At 46.0% G+C, this 20,281-nt stretch overlaps 1 protein-coding gene and 1 long non-coding RNA gene across 3 annotated transcripts in view; one reads left to right on the plus strand and one right to left on the minus strand.

Moving 5' to 3' along the window:
- The first annotated feature begins 6 nt into the window (after positions 1-6).
- Positions 7-20,281, plus strand: part of Kdm3 (Lysine demethylase 3) — a 112,340-nt gene continuing 92,065 nt past the window's right edge. The window contains exon 1 of one of the 2 annotated variants that reach the window (XM_089079532.1): positions 7-1,037. In XM_089079532.1, coding sequence (XP_088935658.1) covers positions 478-1,037 — 560 coding nt within the window. In that variant the 5' untranslated portion in view covers positions 7-477. The remainder of the gene's footprint in view (positions 1,038-20,281) is intronic. The other variant, XM_025219046.2, reaches the window with a different exon arrangement.
- LOC148936152 (uncharacterized) lies at positions 2,846-7,805 on the minus strand. The gene is made up of 2 exons (XR_016139852.1): positions 6,957-7,805; positions 2,846-4,836 (listed from the first exon to the last, which is right to left on the minus strand). It is a non-coding gene; the product is annotated as an uncharacterized LOC148936152 (long non-coding RNA).

Raw genomic sequence — 20,281 nt, forward strand, 5'->3', positions numbered from 1 at the left:
AGTCAGGACTCAGGCTCCGTGCTGGAGAGGCTGAGTCCGTTTAGTAGCAGCGGCGGCGGCGGCCCCGGCAGGCAGAACAGCCTGCTCCTGGAACAGCAGCGGGAGCAGGAACGTAGTCGGCACAACGAAAGCCCGATTATCCTTGCCGAGAGGCTGAACAAGCCGCCACCGCCGATCGCCGGTCACCATCATCATCACCATCTGCAACCCTACCATCAGCCGCATCATCAGCAACAACAGTTTCATCACCACCATCAACAACACCACCAGCAACGTTACTCCGCCAACAGTCCGGTGATCCACCATCACCACCAACAGCAGCAACAACAGCCGCCGTCGCAACATCATCATTATCAGCTAGCGAGCAGCCCACATCAATCGCACCACCATCATCCCACCTCTCGCCTGACCCCGTCGAGCCTCCTCGAGGTGCAACAGCAGTCTCACACATCGAGGGGCGGCGATGAGGCCGGCCTCATGGAAGTGGAGGCCGGGGCCGGTATACCTGGAGCGAGCGTACTCGCTGGTGTGCCCACGGCGGTCGGCGGGATACGGTCGTCGGGAGGTAGCGGCAGCGGTGCCGCCGGCGTCGTCGGTACTTACGGCGACAGCGGTTCCGACAGCGGGGTAAGCTCGCTGAAGAGCGCCGGTTCTGGCGACGAGAGAAGCGGCAGCAGGAGCTCGGCGCTCAGCGTCGAGGAGACGACCTCGTCCTCGACACCGTCGGCGGTGGTGGCCGCCGCCGCCGCCGCCGCTGCCGCCGCTACTCCGGCCAGGGTCTGGCACGTGCAGAGCGTGCAGCACACGTCTCTACTGATGGCGCATCCGTCCCAGGGCGCGCCCAATGCTGGCGCGAGCGCTGCGGCCACGGCGCCGCCGGTCGGTTATCATAGCCCGGCGCCTCCGAGTCACCATCCCGCTGAGATGCTCTGGAGACCATCTAGGACCTACCCGCCCCTCTCGCACGCTCTCTTGGGCCCGCAACCACCCAGTCCGGAGGAGCTGCTCGAGAGAGACCGCCACGACAGGATGTTGCGGTGAGTCCCGATCTTTTCCTCTTTCTATTTTCAATAGAACCGAGCCTTCCCGCGTATCACGTTTCCGTGTTGAAAAAGTTCTCCCAAAATGAAACCCGTTTAATCAGCAATCATTTTTTTCTACCTTTTTAAATCATAAAAATGTTTAAAATTAAAAAAAAGTTGGTGTTTTATAAGAAATATGTCATTAGTAAGAAAAACATAAAATAATTTAATATATTAAAAATGCAATATAAAAAAGTTAATAGATTTCGATATTAATCCTCCCTAAATTTCGATGACTCGATGATGGATACGCGACTTCAAAGAAACAAGCTTCTCTCAGTGCATTTCAATCTCCCCTTATTTCAAGATATGAAAGTATTAAGCGATATAAAATGCCTGGGAATTGCAGGTGTGTTCACACGTATTCGCGAGTTTACGTAGTTCGAAAGTAGATACACGTCTGGATAAACGGCACCCGATAGGTTTGACTTTACATTACGTCGCCTATAATCAGCTCGGTCAATTGATGGTTGTGATATGCAACGACGATAAGAAGTTTATTCGTCGCGGCTACTTTTCCGCTCGACTACGCACGCCATTAATATCGCATGCACAGGCGACTTCGAATACGTGCATAATGATGCATTAGACAACCGCGTGACGATGTCATGACTACGTAATGTCAATAATCTGAATTTTAGATTCGCTTTCCACGTTAACGTGGAATTGCGCGCCACATTCCGTGACGTTTATCGTATCTCTTTTTGTTTTTTTGGTTTTTTTTTTTGCTCGATCAGTTACCTCGTCGATAACCTCGACACAGAAATGATCTGAAACGTGCCAATATCACAAATAATAACGCGAGTCGCCACGCACGCTTTGAAAAAGGGTTTTGCCTTTTGTTCCGAATTCCTCGAATCTCTTGAGAAACCGGCATTCCGTCCGCGCGTAATTTACCCGCTCGCGTGTCCTCGCGATGAAAGCCGCCAGCCGGCCGGTGGATTCTTGAAGGAAACGAGACTGTCGACCGGCATCGGGGAAGTGAATGCCCGACCGTTGTGGCAGCTGCATTCGGCGCTTTCTCGCCGTCCGACGGTTCTAGCCGTCGGACTTTCTTTGTCCGACTGCTCTCGCGTGACTACGTCAAGCGTATACTCGCCATTCTCGTTTCTCCTCCGTGTGCCGGGAGAGTAGACAGGCGGATGCGCCTGAAAGAAAGGGAAAAAAAAAAGAAAAAAAAAAGAAGAGGAAAAAGAAAAGAGGTGGACGGGACAGGCTCGAGCGTGCATATCCACGGCCAAGCGTTGTACGCGCGTGCGCGCGCGTGCGCGCGCACGGCGTGTATCTACGTGCGTTTCCGGGCGCCAGCTGCGAGCCGTTCCTCCGACTTCCGCCGGATTATCGCGATAGAAACGAGGCTCGGCCCCGAGTAATCGAGTCATCATTCGCGCGGCAACGCCGACAACGAGGCGGTGACCCGAAACCGTCGCTCTTCGGCTCGTTATAAATATAAACCGGTGGAAACGCTTACCAACACCGACGCTGTCGCTGATCGGCACGTGTCGATGACCCTGCCGGCCGTGCGCGCCGTGCCTCGCTTGACCTCACCGAAGGCCGCCCGCCGAAACTTTCGGTGTCGCCCGACGATTTCTATTATGCCGCGTTCCCCGTATTTCTGTATAATGAACGGGCCGTTTAACTTTAAGCGTGGACAGGTGAAAGTGAGAATATTAAAATCCTGTACGTATTATATAGATAAAACGCACCTTTCGACGCTTAACGTGCGACGTTGAATCGCAAATTTTTCTGTATATGTATATAAATTTCCTTGCACATAAATTCGCTCTATTTTATTGTATTTTGAATAACGTTTGTACAATCATCATTACAAATAACTGAAATAAATTTTCCTCGCGAACGGTTCTTTTTCTCATCAATTATAATCGTAGTAGAAGTTTACTGGATAAGAAATTGCTTTTGAAAGTATAAAACTTGCATGTGCTCTCTTCATCGGTAATGATGTAATCTGAGATAGACGTGGAATCGGCCGTGACTCTATCTCTGTCAATCTCGGTCGTTTCATTTCGTTTCTGCGACGCATCGATCGAAAGAAACGGTATATAAGTCCTGTATTAACTAAGAGTGCTTGAAACTAGCCGCGACGAACTTTATATTACGAATAATTTAAGTGTGAACTGTCATCGTGAAGCAAGTACCGTAAATTGAAGTTGATATCTTGGGATTTAAAAAAAAGGACTAGCTCAAAATATTTGTCTGCAAAAATACTAGCGTTAATTTTGACGCAGTTAGTATAAAGTTTAGATGTGTCGGCATCACTTTTATAACGAGCGATATCAGCTTCGCTCGTTTTAGTCCAATTTTTTTTTGTTATATGTATCACATTTTTCTTTATTTTCTGTGACTAAGTTTAACCGATAGAAAAATTGTCCTCCCTCTCTCTCTTTTTGCAATGCGTCACTAAAGCTAATCCAGCGCTCTGACCCACGCGATGAGTTCAGCGAGCATCTAGGTAGGGATAATTAATAGTTCGTGAACCGGGAGCATGACTGAGATATTAAAGCTCTTCTCGAAAGAGCCCAAGCGGAAAAGGGCGATGGAGGGTTTGGGTTGGCAAGCTACTAGACGACGATGATGATCTCCTACATCGTCTGCCACTGCCGCTGATCATGTTCGAGAGAACGGGGAGGGAGGGGGGGGGGAAGAGACAGCAGAGGACGTGCGTCGACTTGACAATATATTACATCAAGTTGGTGCCAAGTCTCTCTCTCTCTAAATATCGTTCCCGAGTATTTTTATGAACGTTGAACGTCGGCTACATTACGGCGTTTTTTTTTTCAGATCGCGATATTTTATTTCGGACGAGAGAAAGAGAAACTTACAGCCTCTGCATCTCTGCGCTTCTTTTTTGATAACTGTCATCACTGTTATTGGCGAGCGAACAGACACATTCGTGCTCGGTCTCTTCGGATTTATTTATCGTCTTCTCTAAAATATATTCGTACGTGTGTCCTCAAAAATAGATTTTTATTTGTCGACATCTGATTCATTACGACGTTAGAGAAAAAAAAGGTAAAGCTCGTATAACGAAATTAAGAATAAATTACTAGTAGAAAAATAGAAGTACGAAATGTACAGTATGTTGTATGGATATTAGCGTTGGCTAATGTAAATTGATGTACTGGCAAAAAGCTGTTTTCAGAACTTCATTAGAAGCAACGCCGCATTTCGCCGCGCACAATCGCTAAGTTTTTTTCGCTTATGCAACGGATGATGTAGCCGGCTCGCTAGTAGTATTCCGCGTTAAAATTAGGCTAAAATTGGAAGCAACAGTTTGTCGGCAGACGAGCTAATCGTCTTCGTATCCTCGAGATGTTTTCAAGGCCGAAGCGATCCGATAGCATCCGAGAGCGGGTGTGCTCTCAGTTTTCCCTTTCTCTCCCGTCGGGGTACAGGCGAACTCACCGGGAGGAAGGAGGGGAGGGAGGGGGAGAGGGAACGACGCCGCAAAAAGAACGAAGACTCGCGGTGAGAGAGAGAGAGAGAGAGAGAGAGAGAGAGAGAGAGAGAGAGAGAGAGAGAGCTACCCTAATGACCATCGTGTAGCGACGAAGGTTAACTACGTGGTTCATCCTCCCTGCGATCGATATCCCACGTTCTTGTGCGTCCCATCTCCTCTGATTCTGGGATCCCACCGGAGCCGGTAGCACTCGATCACGAGGTATTAAAGCTTGATTGATCGATGCATCCTTTTTTCTGGCTCGATCCTCAGGCATCTCGATGAGTCACGCGAGATCTGAAATGCGAATTCCCTCGAATACAAAGGTATGGTTAAGATTAATCGTGCGCGAGCGAAATTATTTCTCGTACTTCCAAGAAAGGCACCGGTCTCTCGGCATCAATCGCTACGAGTTAGCCTCGACAAAAGGTTGTGACAAAAAAACTTACTCGGAAGAAGCTAGCGCAATTAAAAGTGTATCGCGAAACCGCATATATCGTTGTACAGCTGTAATTACGGTAAGATTTATTTAAAACGTTATGCAATTGCAAAAATAAAAAAAATATATATATATAATATATATAATATTATACTCTGAAAATAAATACGAAAGAGGAGGAAATGGATAAATTTATCTTAACGTCTCGCTGTAAAATATCCCGCTGGCTGAAGTATAGCAAATAAACGTAACCGCGTTACATCGTTACATCGGTACACGATAACGTTGCGAGTTAACATCGTTCATTAACGCAGCAGGCATTAGGAAGAGTTATCAGGCTTCGCTTGGCGAAAGCCATCGGCGAATTAAAGAGCAAATTTACCCAGGCTATCGACGAGGGATGATGTTGTTGCGAAGTTAGCTGGGAGAGGTAATCGCTCGTTGTACGTGTAACGAACGGGTAGAATTGAAACTCGATAAAGCGGAGATACGGATCGGCGGCGATCGGTTATTCGCACGAGAGGACGTCGCGACGGAACGCGACTTCTGGAACTTTCTGGAACTTTCCGCGGCGGAAAACGTCGCGGGGATACACGCGTATACACGCGTTCCGACACGCTTTTTCGCGCGCATGGCGTGATCGCGAAACAATTTATTGGCGAGGCGCAAATGGGCTCGATCTTTCGTGTCAAAGTTCCATCAAAGGTGTATTAACGACTGTTATTCGAGGGGCTCATTAAACAATTAGCACGTCGATTCAAGTAATTAAAGTGTTTTACACGAGGGAGAGAATTATGCAGCAATTTCAGTGATTTAAGTCGAGGAGGAGAGATATTACTCGACTAGTGTGCTAATTTAGGTTTACCGTCAGTTGATCTTTTTTGCATTATTACCCAAATCTTTCGAACCGTATACGCGCAGTGTCCGATGTTCAAGTATCCAGTTCCTTGCGACGCAAATTTTTGACGTAATTATTACGTTTTCTTTAGCGTCGCGAGCCGAAATTGGATCGTCGCGCGGATCGCGTAAGAGAGCTCGTTCGCAATTTCGCTTTTTTTTTCTCCTCCCCGATTCTAACCGTGCAACCGTGCCATTATCCTGTTCTAAATACGTGCCCCATTATGTGCCCTCTCTTTCCTCTCTTTCTCTCTTCTCTCGTGTAACGACCGCGATTTAACGCTTATGCAAGCCGGGCCTCTCCGAGAGAGGTAATCAGCTGGCCGCCGAGTGCGGCAACAGAAACTGGCATTTGGGCACAAGGTCACACGCAGCTTCTTTTTTATCGCTCCCCTTCTGCTCTCCCTCCACCTCTCTCGCCTCCCCTCTCGATCCGGTCTCCTGCCTCTCTTTTGCTCTTTAACCTTCTCCTTCCGTGGCCTCGTCCGAGACCGTTTGTTAACCGGTATGAGCGAGGAGGAGAAAAGGACGAGACGAGCAGGAATGCATGCAGCAGGAAGGATGTAAAAATATATAAAATCGGATGCTCGGCAACTCGTCCGGTGATCGCGTATCCGCGTCAGAGTATCGTCGTCTAACAGGATAATCAAGGACTGGATATTCTTGTTCCGCGACGTCGTGTATAATAAACTAAATTGACAATAAATTGGTTGAATAAAATAATTTGAGATTCAACTTTTTTTCTTCCGTTATTTTTTATCTTTGCACACAAAATTAGAATTTAATTGTTATTTAATTATTTATCGTTACATTACATTAATCGTTACCAATGTATAATATAACTGCTGATCTTTTCTCTTTTTCTATCTTTAATGCTGACTGCCATTTATTTATACGAGTGATATTTGTTTTGGAATGCAGTTCCGATTGCAGTTACAATTGATGCCAAAATTTTTATCACGAGCGGTCGAGTCGCGCTATTATTATCGCTTTTTAAATAACCGGTTGCGAACAGTTTCGCATCTATGGTCTGGAATGTGTCTCATAAAAACTGCCTTCTATCGCCCTTTGACTGATTTACCTCGAGGACAATCGCTCGTCGTTTTTGCGGTCGCTCGCTGGTAGTCCGCGTTCGCCGAAGGTGTAAAACACGTCTACGAAGAAATAAATCTCGTCGGTGCCTCTCTAACTTCTTCGTGATTGCATCACGCGAGTCTGAATCACGCGCCGAGATATCTCACGGTTCACCCAGTTTCATCACCGAATCGAAAGTCTCGTACATTTCATTCGCGACGTACCACCACGTGCGTCCTCATCCCTCAAGGCCACCGGCGCGACGAAACGTCCGTTTATATCCCATGTCTACATCTCGTATCCTATTTGAGCCTAGGGTACACCGCTCGATGATATCTTATCTGGATGGTACAGCGATAACGTGAGAGCGACGTCTGAAGAAATCGATACTTGGATCTCTAGTAGACCAGCTCGCTCTTAATAAACGATGACATTGCATCTTTCACACACCACATACACACACACACACACACACACACACACACACACACCACACTGACATTCTTATAATATTAGAGACGTACGTCGCGCTTGGATTGAAACGCAACTCAGGGCCAATTCACCGTAACACAATGCGCTGGATCTCTCGACGTCCAGCAATCGAGGCGTTTCCACGTTGAATGGAGCGTAAAGCTTTCAGAGACATCGGGTGAAGCGCGTAATCTATGAATCGATTAGTCAACGCGCGCGTCGCGCGTGTACTTCTTCCGCCTGGAGCGACGCAACCGACGTCTCTGTCTCGGGCAACGTCGTTCGCTCCGAGTGAGAGAGAGCGAGAGAGAGAGAGAGAGAGAGAGAGAGAGAGAGAGAGAGAGAGAGAGAGAGAGAGAGGCGATCGGCCAACGAGCGCGACACGGACGAGCAATTTATCTCGAGGTCATCGCGTTATCTTCCCACCGGGGCCGCGTACGGAACGTTCGAGAGAGTAGGCGAAGTACCGGCAACGATCGCCGTTCATTATGCAGTTCACGTGGCACACGTCCGTCAGCTTGCTGGCGATTTACACGCCCGTCACGCACACACGCGCCACGCGAAATCTGCCCGGGACGGGATGCGCTCGCTCGCTCGCCCGCTCGCGCGCATCATCGTACGCGAATACGCAGATACACGGCGTGTTCCGTATCTCTTGCGATGTCTCGTCTTCGCCGTTATCTGCGAGCGTGCAACGGCGTGGAGATTAGAAATTCGCGCCCCGCTTGGAGATATCGCTCCCAGGAGTGATGGCCACTCGAGGTCGGGAACACGATGCCGAGGTTTCTTCTCGGAAGAAGGCGCGAGCGAAACTTTTCTTCGAACTCTATCACTCGATTCGCCGCTTCGGTTTATCATTATTTTTATTTCTTTTTATCGTGAAATTTACGACGTTTACGTTCAGCAAACGTCGGTTGTGTTGGACATATTGGACATATATTATCTGGTAAAATACTTGAAAAACTAACAAGCAATTTTAATTGAATTTTACGAAAATATTCTACAAGTGTGGAAAATTTCCTTGATATTATTTTATGCCGCGTATATTCACACAACTCGTATTTCAACTTCCGAAATTCGACGCCTATGCGTCATTATTTTGTCTCATAGATGCGCGTTTACAGGCTCGCTTGCGTATTATCGAACACACGCGCATTTACGCATTAGTCTCGCGTTACGTGCTACATATCCAAAGTGAATTCGCTCTCCAGGCGGGATTCGTGTACACACGCGTGTTCGCACGCGGGACACATCGACAAACGACCAACGAGCGAGCGAGCGTGCGTAGGCCGTGCTAACAGTAAATCCAGCGAAGCGGAGGACCTCGCTAGGGCACGAGGGAGGTATAGAGAGAGAGAAGGAGAGAAATGATGTAATCTCTGTCTAGCTCGTTCGGTATATAATCGCCGTAACAAACGGGTCGTAACTCAAGTCAGACATGCGGGATCTCGGATATTTCGAGTATCCAAGGCTAAACTTCGCTGCTCGCCGGTATTGTAATCATTTTGTTTTTTTTTTTTTCCAAGAGACAAAGTTTTGAAAAAGGTGCAAATCGTTCGATTCGCCATTTGCGCTTTTTATTGAAATATTTTTCAGTCCTTTATGAAATTTATATTTTGTTAAAAGCTTCTTAAAACCAAAACCATTTTTCGCGCTCTTTTAATTCTCGTACGATTATCCCACATTTGATAAAACACGACGAGTCATATTCACATGCATTTCCCCGAAACTAATTAATTATATAAAAATGATAATTAACCAAGCACCACGTCACCAAGCGTCACGGCGCACAATACGAGTGAACGGGACTACGTCGAGCGATGACATGTGAATGAAATAGCTTTCAGCGCTCGTTCCGTTCGACGCTGCAAAACGGCCCGGCTATTTCGCAAATTGCGAGCGGCGTGGCTGTGACATCATAGAGCATTCGCAGATCTGCGTATCGATGGGCGAGCGATGCCCGGGGAAAATTTCGTGCATTTGTGGCGAACCGGCGATACCGCTGGTGCACCGTCAAAGGACCGAAACCAGACGCATACCGCGTGTTCGTGAACGCTCTCGCGGCCGATTGATCGACAATGTGTCAGAAGGTACTTTCTATAGGGTATTGTCTATAGAGGATATCTCGCCATCCGCAAAGCGCCGGATGCGCTTTCAGCCGCAGGTTCTTTGACAAATTTGAAATCGATGTTGGCAGGTACATGATGGAGAATCGTAATTTACCACGATTTTTCCACTTTTAGCGTTAACGTCCCGACAGTCGGCACACCAATTAAATGTCCACCGAGGTAGGATTTTATGTAGATTTTTGATTTTTTTGTAGATTTTTGTAATTAAATCGGGAAGCATATTTTTTTTTTTTTTTTTTTATGTGCTTTCAATCCCAAAAGCCAAAAATTCCTGTTTCTCTTTTAAATTCAAAAATAATTTGGAATCGGAATAATAATTATATGTAGAAATATCCTACTTTTATTTTAATATTATATCGAACATTAATCTACTGGCAAATATGGTAATCGATGATTTATTATATAGTTGAAGCATTCATTATTCTAAATTAATCCACATTAGTGACTTTCAAAGTTATTACCAGACTCTTTATCGATGAGAAAGAAGATTCGGCTAATTTCCAAGATTTTAATCAACGGAAATAAAGAAGTGCGTTGAACGTGCAAGTTGCACAGTGGCACAGTTTCGAAAGGTCGGTCCGACTTGACTTCGGTGACACGTATTACGATAAACTTCCTATTTCCTTCCTATTCGCGCACTTTAATCGGGTCACTGACTCGCCGGCTGGATCGACTGGAATCCAATCGCTGAAATAGGGGCTGTGTCCTCGCAGTTAAATCGACGCAGATACAATACAATACCGACGTAATCGGTAGAACGCCATGATGACTATAATAAGTCGCTATAATAGCGCGCGCTATAGCGAGGCGATTCAACAAAATCGTACGCGCGAATACGCGGTTCCCGCACACGCGGTTCGTCGCGATCGGATTGGCTCCGTTCATCATGCCATTATCATGCCGTTAACGTCGCCATTATCGTGCAGATGTCCCAGCTGGAACTGGTTCCGCGTGATCCTTACGACTAACACACTTTTAACGCAGCTGGGAAGTACATACGGGTGCGCATGATTCAGGTTCTCTGATCTCAATGGAAACCAGAATATTCCCTATTGGCGCGCAGTATATTATTATAATAATTATAAAGCGCTTTATCGCGATATTATTATTTATTATGTACCATTTCCGGATGATTTTTTTCTTTCTTATTTCTTAAACCCGCAAGAAGAAACCGATTTACCGATTGTACCATTTTATCGCGTATTTAGCACGATAATTATACTAGCCTCCGACATTCTCACGTTCACGAACCTTTCCCCCCAAACTTTTTGCGTTTTGAATTCGCTATAAATGCGCACAACGGTCAAAAGTAATTAGCTTTCCTCTCTGTTTGTGTAACAAACCTGCCCCGAGAGATGTTAACCGATCCGATTTAGCGCGAATAAATTCAACGCGACACGATTTCGCGCTGGCCATACGCATTTCGCACACAATCTGATATTATGGTAGCTAGTTGGACGCGAAGCATAACTCAATTTCTCGGCAAACGACTGCGCCCGCCCACGCACGCGTCGGAGCACGATGGCAATTCCAACAATTCCGTACCGCCGTAGTTTGGCTTGGTGAATAATTACCGCCGGGGGCGGTGTCGAAAATAACGATATATTTCCGGGATTGCGTGACGGCGCGTAAACAAGAAACAAAACGAGGGCTCCGTTCGTCCATCTATTTGTTCGTTCGTTCACGCGCGCGGGCTTTCCGTTCGTTTCTAATTCAAGAAATCCATTAAAAGGATGAACGCTTGCCCGCCTTCGTGACTAACGTCCTCCTTGTCAAAGAGAAAGGTAGGTCGAGGCTTTTCAGGCGTGGAGGAACGCGCTACGAGATTTACGTGGCCGAAAGCCATAAACGCACACGCGTACACATACGCACGCACGTGTGTGCACCTGCATCCACGAAACTCACACGCGCGCGCGCGCGCTCGATGCGGCGCCGTATGATCCGCATGTATAGTTGAGTACGTATGACTCCGGGTGCTTCGAGTGACGGACCCATTAGCGTGGATCATAAAGGTCCTCAACCTAGTGAGTCACTGCGGGTTAATAATTACTACCGAGCACCACATGCGAGACTGTCCTCCCGCTCGTGTTCTCTTCTCTCGTTCTCATCCCGCTTGTGCAACACTCGCGCGCATTCACCCCAACAGCGTAATCAAACGAAACTGGCTCCACACCGCCCTCGGGAGGAAACTTCCAACGGAACGTTCTTGTCAATAGAGATGACCAAATGTCCCAATGTCTTTGAGATTAATGTGAAGTAAATTGCTCTCAGAATATATAAAATAATTAATTACCTTGGCAACTATATATATATATATATATATATATATATATATTAACTATATATATTATCTATAAAATTGTTGTACAATAATTTTTGTTAATATAATTATTAAATATAAATATTTAAACATTGTTGCACATAATGTTGTTTAAAAAATTAAATGGATATTTTTCTCTGACGGTTGAAAATTTCCCAGAAATCAACGTTATCTCATCGCTACGACTCGGTCTGAAGATTTCCGGTTGTGTAATGGACTATCTTGTCACGTATATTTAACTCTTTGACGTAAATGAGATGTGTTACAACTTTTCTTCAAGAAAAAAGTCATAACGATATCCGTGTGTCGACGCCACTGGGGAGAGATCAGGAGTGCGTGTGACACGCCATGTTGCAGGTTGCGTCGACGAGCGACGACCACGACGACGACGAACACGACGACGACGACGACTTTTGCCTGACGTGACACACCAGGTGCGCGTCACGCACGCGAAGACACCCGTCCGGATAGCGTACACCCGATTAATCGTATTTATATCCTTGTACACACAGTGTATATCTCTACGCAATTTTCTCCCCTCCGCAAAGCAGAGCGACGTAGAGGAATTAGTACAGAAATAGAAATATCGACGATACGGCGATCCCCCGCGCGAATTTTACACGTTCTGCATTCCCGCACACTTTTTGCTCCGAACCGTAAACTTCACTGGTTCAGCGTACACCACGTGGGCCTTCCAAAGAACTATGTTAAAAAAACGTTAAAACGTCTATGTCTGAAAACGTTAAAACGTGTGGTGGTTTATTAGCCCATTAATTTCAAGAAACACAAAAGTTTTGTGAAAATTTACACCTCACGAATAAGGAAAGGAAAAATGATCTCATAATTTATGTGAATCATAAAATTTCTAACGTTATGTGAATCACACATACCTCTAATGCCTCGTTTAATTTATCTACCAGCTGTCTTCTGTTTCGCAAAAAAATTTTTCAAAGTTTTTCTAAAACGTCCGCTTGATAGTTCTTTTAAGAATGTAACTTTTCGAGAGGTCCTTTTTCTCATTTTTCATAAGTTTCTCCAAGAATTTGGGGTTAACAACGGATCACTTACCGATCGCAGCAATCGCTGAAGCGAATGTAAAAAGGGACAAATCCAAAGTGCATTACTTTGAAGCGACCGTCGACCGTAGACGGTTAAGTTATGACAGTGGCATCGCCACACGATTCGTGCGAAAGAAATCCAGTTAGAAACTGGGAGTCGCGAACTTCGCCGCTTACAGTCGAGCGAGCCATAGTTGGACGTAGTTGGAAAATAGTTTGGCGCTTTCATGAATTATAGTTGAGACGCTAGTTTAGTCCACGTTGGTCGTACGATTCGCGCTTACGTGAGCGAAATTTTAACCAAGCTCCTTCTTTTCTCGTATTAAGGTAGTCTCCGACGAGAGTTTTTTTACGCGACATCGTTACGATTGTCGATAAGTATTATATAATGATAACTATAAATAATATATATACAAAATTGCTATCGTAATATAGTATAGGTAATATTTATTCGCTAAAAAATTAATCGGTACGTGGAAATACGTGACGGGGGTAAACTAAAATCAATTTCAGTTCTCAACGTCTGCCACGCCTCTCTAACGCGCACTCAAGAGCGCACCGTTCTTTTTTTCTCTCATTTAAATAAGATTTGAGCAAGTTGAAAGTTAAAAAGTTCGATTAGAAGTTAAATGAAAACTGGAGACAAGTTTTTGGGAAAAGTTAGATTTAAAACGAGACAGACGATAAGGAATATGGAGGAGGAGGAGGAGGAGGAGGAGGAGGAGGAGGAGGCGAGCGTATCTAATCGATATCTGTATCTGCGGCGATGTGACGCTCGCGCTGGAAATTTCGTAACGGAATGGAGAATGATCGGCCTTCCGCGCGAGAACAGAAACAGACCGGTTGTTCCGCTTTAAAAGTTATCAAGCGGTACGCTTTTCTAGCTGTAAAACGTGCCAGCTATCTACTCCTCGTATTCGTCGACGCGATCGCTTTGGCCGCTTCTCCCGCCCACGGGAGAAAAGTGAGAGACGAGCGATGAAGAAGAAGAAGAAGAAGAAGAAGAAGAAGAAGAAGAAGAAGTATGAAGGACGAGGGAGGATGGGAGGATGAGGAACGCGCTAAAGTCTGCACGATGAGGAAGTTTGTTGCAAACTTTACGCGACTGCGGGGGGGGGGCGAAGTCGAAGAGAGATAGAATCGCGCTCGCCTGGTTTTATGGGCCGTTCCGTTTTACTTTCGTCATAAAAATTCCTCGCGCCGCCGTTTCGCCGCAAACTATTCCCTCTCGCCAAAGAGGGCGAGGGAGAGGGCAGGAGGAAGGGATTACGCGATGGAGGGAAGGGAGGGGAGGGGGGGGAAACGTCCGCGAACAACAGCGAATTGTATGCACGCGCCCAATCCGTATGAATGTATTCCGTGCCGATAATTACGACAGCGCGAGTCGACGTTTAACGACCTCCGTTAAATATCTCCTTAACGACTGACGAGAGAGATTATTCCGACTGTGTACGATTGCGGCTCGATTAATCTTCTTTATGAATAATTAATTTGTTTAATTTCAATAAGAGACATTGAGATCGAGAAGTCGTTCCTATGAAAATTTATGAAAAATTATGCCAAATTATGCCCCTTTTCATCGGGCATTTTTTATTAACATAGCTTAACCGATAACACATACCTCCAATCCGAAGAACGCACGTTACGTGACTCACGAAAGATAACTTTTAATGCGACGACGTTGCGGTTGTGTGAAGGCTAACGTTTGAAATTTAAACGAGCACGCTTAGTAAAACCGGTCTTTGAGAAAATGCTGACAATCGTAAATTTGGTCGCCGTAAAGATTTCATTTGCGTACAGCTTGCATAACGTGGACGATCGTGCACGTGTAAGTGCGCTTGTAACAGAAAATTACATATGTATACGACACACATCCTTCCAGGCTGGAGTCCATTATCTTCTCTCGAGAGAATTGATTAATATAATAATCTCGTCGCTGAATTTTCTATAAACTTCGGAAACGAGCCACCAGCCATTAGAAGCGAAATATCGATTACTCCACCAATTTCTCTTCGGTAATAAGAGTGATTTTTTTTATCGTCCGTTTCGAGATCGAGAAAGAAGCGGTATCTGAATGCAAATCACTGGCGCGTCGTGGCGTTGCCCGCTCGATTGAAAGGACATACGACGGCTCGTCACTCTTTTTGATTTGTCTTCGTGCTTCGGGTAGTCTTTAATTAAGCGCCACTCTTACTTTAATCGCGAGGCAATCGTTAATGCGGCATATCTACGCGTGACATTCTTGGAATCCAATGTATTACGCATCGACATTGTGCACGCGGGCCACGCGACTCATGCGAGACGCTGACTGTTTTCGATCTCGAGCGACATCGGAGCGATAATGGCTCCCCGTTCGTAGCCATTATTAGGTCATACTTGCAATTCAATGAGCTGATTAATTGCGCAATTTGCATAGGCCATTTGATCGGACGATCTATTCCCGGGCGGTCTGAAGGGACCTTCGCAGTTATTTAAGCCGCGGGATGAATAATGCGGGATGTAATAGGCCCCCACGCGTTTATGCGTTGCATTGTCAATCCGCGACATTAATCCTTCCCGCATTTCGTATTTTTTTTTTCTTTTTTTTTTTATTTATTAAAGAAAACAATGGAAAATAGTCTCGGGGTATAATCCTCTGGTGTATAGTCGCACGGTTGTCAGAACTCTGGCGGCTATTGGAAGATCATCAATTTACGGAGAGTTAAATCCATCCCTTAGGAGGAGCATTATTTATCTGTAAGAGCTGTATTTCAGATTTAGTTTATTTCTAACATCCCACTTTCCGCGAGTTAAATGCTTTACGTAAATAAAGGCGAGCTGGGAATTCTACCTTTTGTTACGGCAAACTTGGCAAAGGCGACGACAAAGTTAAACGAGGCCGCGCGTACCATTGTCCGAGCATTATCTCCCTTTACGGGGTGCAGTACCCCCGCGTTACACGTAACGATCACCACGTCCAAGAATACCATACTCGAACCATCCCTAAGTTAGCACGGCGCGGCGCAGGGAGCGGAAAGTTGGCCAGGTCGCGTTATCGGAAACGATCTTTCTTCACGAAAAGAGGAAGCGCTACCACGCGATCGCCGATAAATCCATCGCTGATACAAAATGATTGGCGTGACCGTAACCCTTTTACCCCCTCGGACAGGTCCGTATCATGGAAAGAGGGGGTACACGCCGAGCTCTTCTCTTATATATTGCGAGCTTAAAGCCGCCTCTAAAAATACCGGCTGCCTCGCATCGGGGTCGTCACGGACGAACGAGGCGAGGTAATCGAAGAGAGAGAGAAAGAGAATTGCGCGGGGAAAAAATGCTGAGATCCAGATGTTATTGAGACGTGGCGTGTAGGTGGTGATTGAAAGCGAGCGCTGTAGAAATTATTGAAACCGCAGCGAATGGAGACGTGTCTGCGCTGGAAGAGTCGTCAAGGTTAACTCCAAAGATTATTGGGGGATAACCTTTATTTTTCATGCCCTATCTCTGGATGTAGCGGTGCCGATTGCAATCATGACCTACTCAAGGTACAAGGTACTTTGTCCTTTAGAAATCTTGAATTCTTTTAAATGAAAATTTAGAAAAGGTAATTACCGCGTCAAAAGTCTTTCGCATGCACATAGGCAATATTTAAATTTGAAGCAGTTTTACTTTTTTGATATATATATATATATATATATATATATATATATACGATAAAATATTATAGTGCATAAACTTATATATAGTGAGCAGTTTTATTTAAATGAAATTTTACAATCTTGAAATATAATTAACCGAGATTCTTAGCGAGAACGCAAGTTGCGACGATTTTAACTAAGAGAATATTATATACCTTATATTATACCTAATTTCCAATTTGGCGTTTAAATACGTTTGATATATTTTGCATCAGTAGAGGATTAAGGTTTATTCAATAAATGTCTCGGGTCTGACAGATCCAATGTTACCGCTGACGAAAATATTATCCTTAGCCTGGGGAGGTTAATGCATTATCTGTTTGTTCGTTGAAAATTAATTACAGCGCCACGTGGAGAGCCGTAGTCTAAATTGACGTGCGAACGAAACGCGATCCTCCGAAATGTGTGTGTGTGTGTGTGTGTGTGTGTGTGTGTGTGTGTGTGTGTAGCGACGTTTTCAAAAATACCCCGCTAATACTCGGAATTGCTATTAGCGTCTCGATTGGATCCCGTGTAAATTGGATCCTTTGCCAAAGATCGCCACCGTGCGGTTTATCGCAACAGCGTCGTTCGGTGTCGCGACAACATATACCCGGTGTATTTATAGTAACGTGCATGATTTACTCACTTCGTGCGCGTGCGGATCCCGTACATACTTGGCGAGGCGGCCAAGTTCTGTTTATCGGCATTAGCATACCTACGATTATTAGCGTTCGCGCGATCAATGTCGAAACTCGTGTTTATCGTAGGTCATCGAATTTCACATGGCACATAAATACAAAGTTATCACGTCGGAACAGAAAGTCGAGATGTCCCCAGGGCCAATCGCGACGAGATTATCCCCCCGCTGTATCCCCGCCAAGAAATATCACTTTCGGAGATGACCAGCGAGCCACGTGACACTCGCAAATAATGCGATATAAATTGATGATTAATGCCAGCGCAATGACGCAACGTTGGCAATTAACAGTAACGCTCAGAGTTTGATGGCATTACGGAGCCAAGTTACAGTAACGATCTTACGATACGGCAGGCATTTTCCACGGTCCTTAAATCTGCAACCGAACGAATATAAAAATAAGTACGTGCACGCGCGTCTCTTACCTCGTTCCGCGATATTACATCGGGTCTCTGGAAATCGGAGATGGCCATTAGAGGATTTTCTCGTAAATTCTCCTCCTCTCAGTCGAAAGAGATGTTCACGTGAGAATCGTGATGTGGCAAAATGCAGTCCGAGCCGCTGCACGATGACTGCAGGTCATCTCAATTTCGCAAATAACGTCAATCGACCAACATCGCGGACGTATTCCTCTCCGTACTCCTTGCGTCTCTTTAAATCAATGTGACGCTGCACTTTTGACGCCGTATGACAATGTGTGAGATGCGTAATTAAAACGAATGGAAATGGAGTTGCGCTATTTGCGATATAACGGGAATATAACGGGTTCAGGAAACTTCGCTCAATTAATGGGAGATATGATTAAGTCCCTTATTACATTTTATACGCTGTATCATAAAAATGGAGGGAACGGAAATACCTAATAGGAAAACTCCGAGGGAACCTGCCGCGACTATCGCACAGAGCAACGTGCAAATTCTCAGAAATTTAACGTGCCGACGACGATAACTCGGTTCAATATTACTAGTCGAGGCATTAAAATTTATCCGTCTCTCGAGTCTTTGAGATGTAAGCCGATTTGATTTGATCAAATCAATTTAAGCAGCATCGCTCGAATATAGTCATAAAATATTGAAGGATCGTGAACTTAAATATTCATTCTACTCCGATATTTGAAAGTTATTTTTATCAATTTCGACATGGAGAGGTAATACTTTTAATAATATCAGTGCGATAGTGGAAGCAAGATTTATCCTCCCCGTGTAACACACATCCTTGCTGACGACTGAAATCTTCCTTATTCATAACTGTCATTAACAGCGTTTCATTCCGCGACTATCGATTCCCTCTCCCCCCCCCCCCCCCCCGCTCCCATCTCAAGGCTCCCCTTTACGACCATAAATTCTCGCGCGGAAGTAACATCACCGGCTTCAGGAGTGGCCCCACTGTAATATATATATGAACGAGTATAATCGTTGCCACCACGTTGCCTTCCACTACTTTTTGATCGCGTAACGCGATTTACCGGCCGGTGGATCGATCAGGGCGTATTAGCATTTAAAATATGACGCCAGTGACGCAGGCTACATACCCGTTCGGCACACGTATACACGTATACATGTATATACGCGTTATATACCGGTTGTACCAGTCTGCGGACGGAGGGGGGGGGGATGGGGGGGAGAGGCATCCGGCGTCAGGCGTAACGCCAGAAACTGGAACGACCAGTTATTCGACTCGCGCGGAGCGTCTCTCGGCGCAAACTTTCCTCCTTCTCTCTCTCTCCCCCCTCTCTCCCTGTCCTCTCTCTTCTGAGAAACAAGTTGGAGCTTAACATCTTGCCGTCGCGATGATTTCTGAAGACATCGTCGGTTTACACATTCTTAAGCATGCGGACGCGAATTTTGATTTAAATTCTCAAGCGGAGATTTAATGCAAAGTTTGACCTCGCTTGAATGGTTAAAAAGCGTCGAGTGGCATCACTGGGCTTATTTGAGTTTGGTTATTATCAAGGAAATTGAAACGTTACGCGTGAATATACGCGCTAAAAGAGATGCTTGAGTGATGCTGGCGCGCGTTTTTCAATTTTCTCAATAACTAACCAAGTAAGCCTGGCGCCATTCCTATTTGAGGCGGTCAAGCAAGCTCGAGCTTCGTAATCCGGGCTGATTAAAAGTTTCATGATCAAGAAGAGAGGAGGGGAGGGAGGGAGGGAGGGAGGGATTTTCGAAACTGTATAAACTAGCTGCATAAACTAACTCAAAACAACGATCCTCCTAAACACGGACGGAGCCAGAACAACACTGGCTGCTAGCTCGATAGTCCGTTAAACTTTTCCCCGGTATCGTAAGCGGAGTTAAAGGGTTAAAACCCCGTCGTTTCGCGGCGTAATGTTCCAAAAGTTGCCGGGTGCAATCCCTGCCAATTTGAGCCGAAATTAGGGAAAAACCTTCATACACATATCTGCTGTGTACACACGTACGCGTGTGTGCGCGCGCGCGCGTGTCGCCTTATAAGCTCGTGTCCAGCGTGCCGTGTCTTGCACCTTAATCCGTTCTCGACAACGCTTAGAAAAAGCGCCTGGGACCCGGTTCAGAATCCAGAATTCATTCGCACATCTCACCCCTCTCACGCATCTCAGGGGAACGAAGGGAAGTCTTGACCATAGAATCGACGAAGGGATGGAGGGGGGGAGAGGAGGGGACCGGGAGTTCGAAGGGTCGGAGAGAGACCCCTCAGGCGATGCCTGGCACGTTCCATCGGAATGCCTGCGCGAGCGTCGCTCTAGGCGATACGCGCGGAATACCAAACGTCCTCGTAGGCTCTCGGTACTCTCGGTACGGCCGTAGAAACGCGCGTTCTCGCCTTCTCCGAGTGACCGTCCGCGTTCACATATCGCGCGGATGAGTTATCCCCGCGCAACGGAAAAGGCGGTTTTCCGCATGCCGCGGTTAAAGAGCCTAAACCGCCGCGGGTCGCCGATAACGGGAGAGACGATAATTACACACTACGGTAATTGCTAACTGTTTCTCGGAACGTTCTCCCCGTCGTGTTGTTCCAT

Source organism: Pogonomyrmex barbatus, unplaced genomic scaffold (genome assembly GCF_055798465.1).
Source record: "Pogonomyrmex barbatus isolate J1 unplaced genomic scaffold, ASM5579846v1 scaffold3, whole genome shotgun sequence".
In the NCBI taxonomy this organism is placed as follows: domain Eukaryota; kingdom Metazoa; phylum Arthropoda; class Insecta; order Hymenoptera; family Formicidae; genus Pogonomyrmex; species Pogonomyrmex barbatus.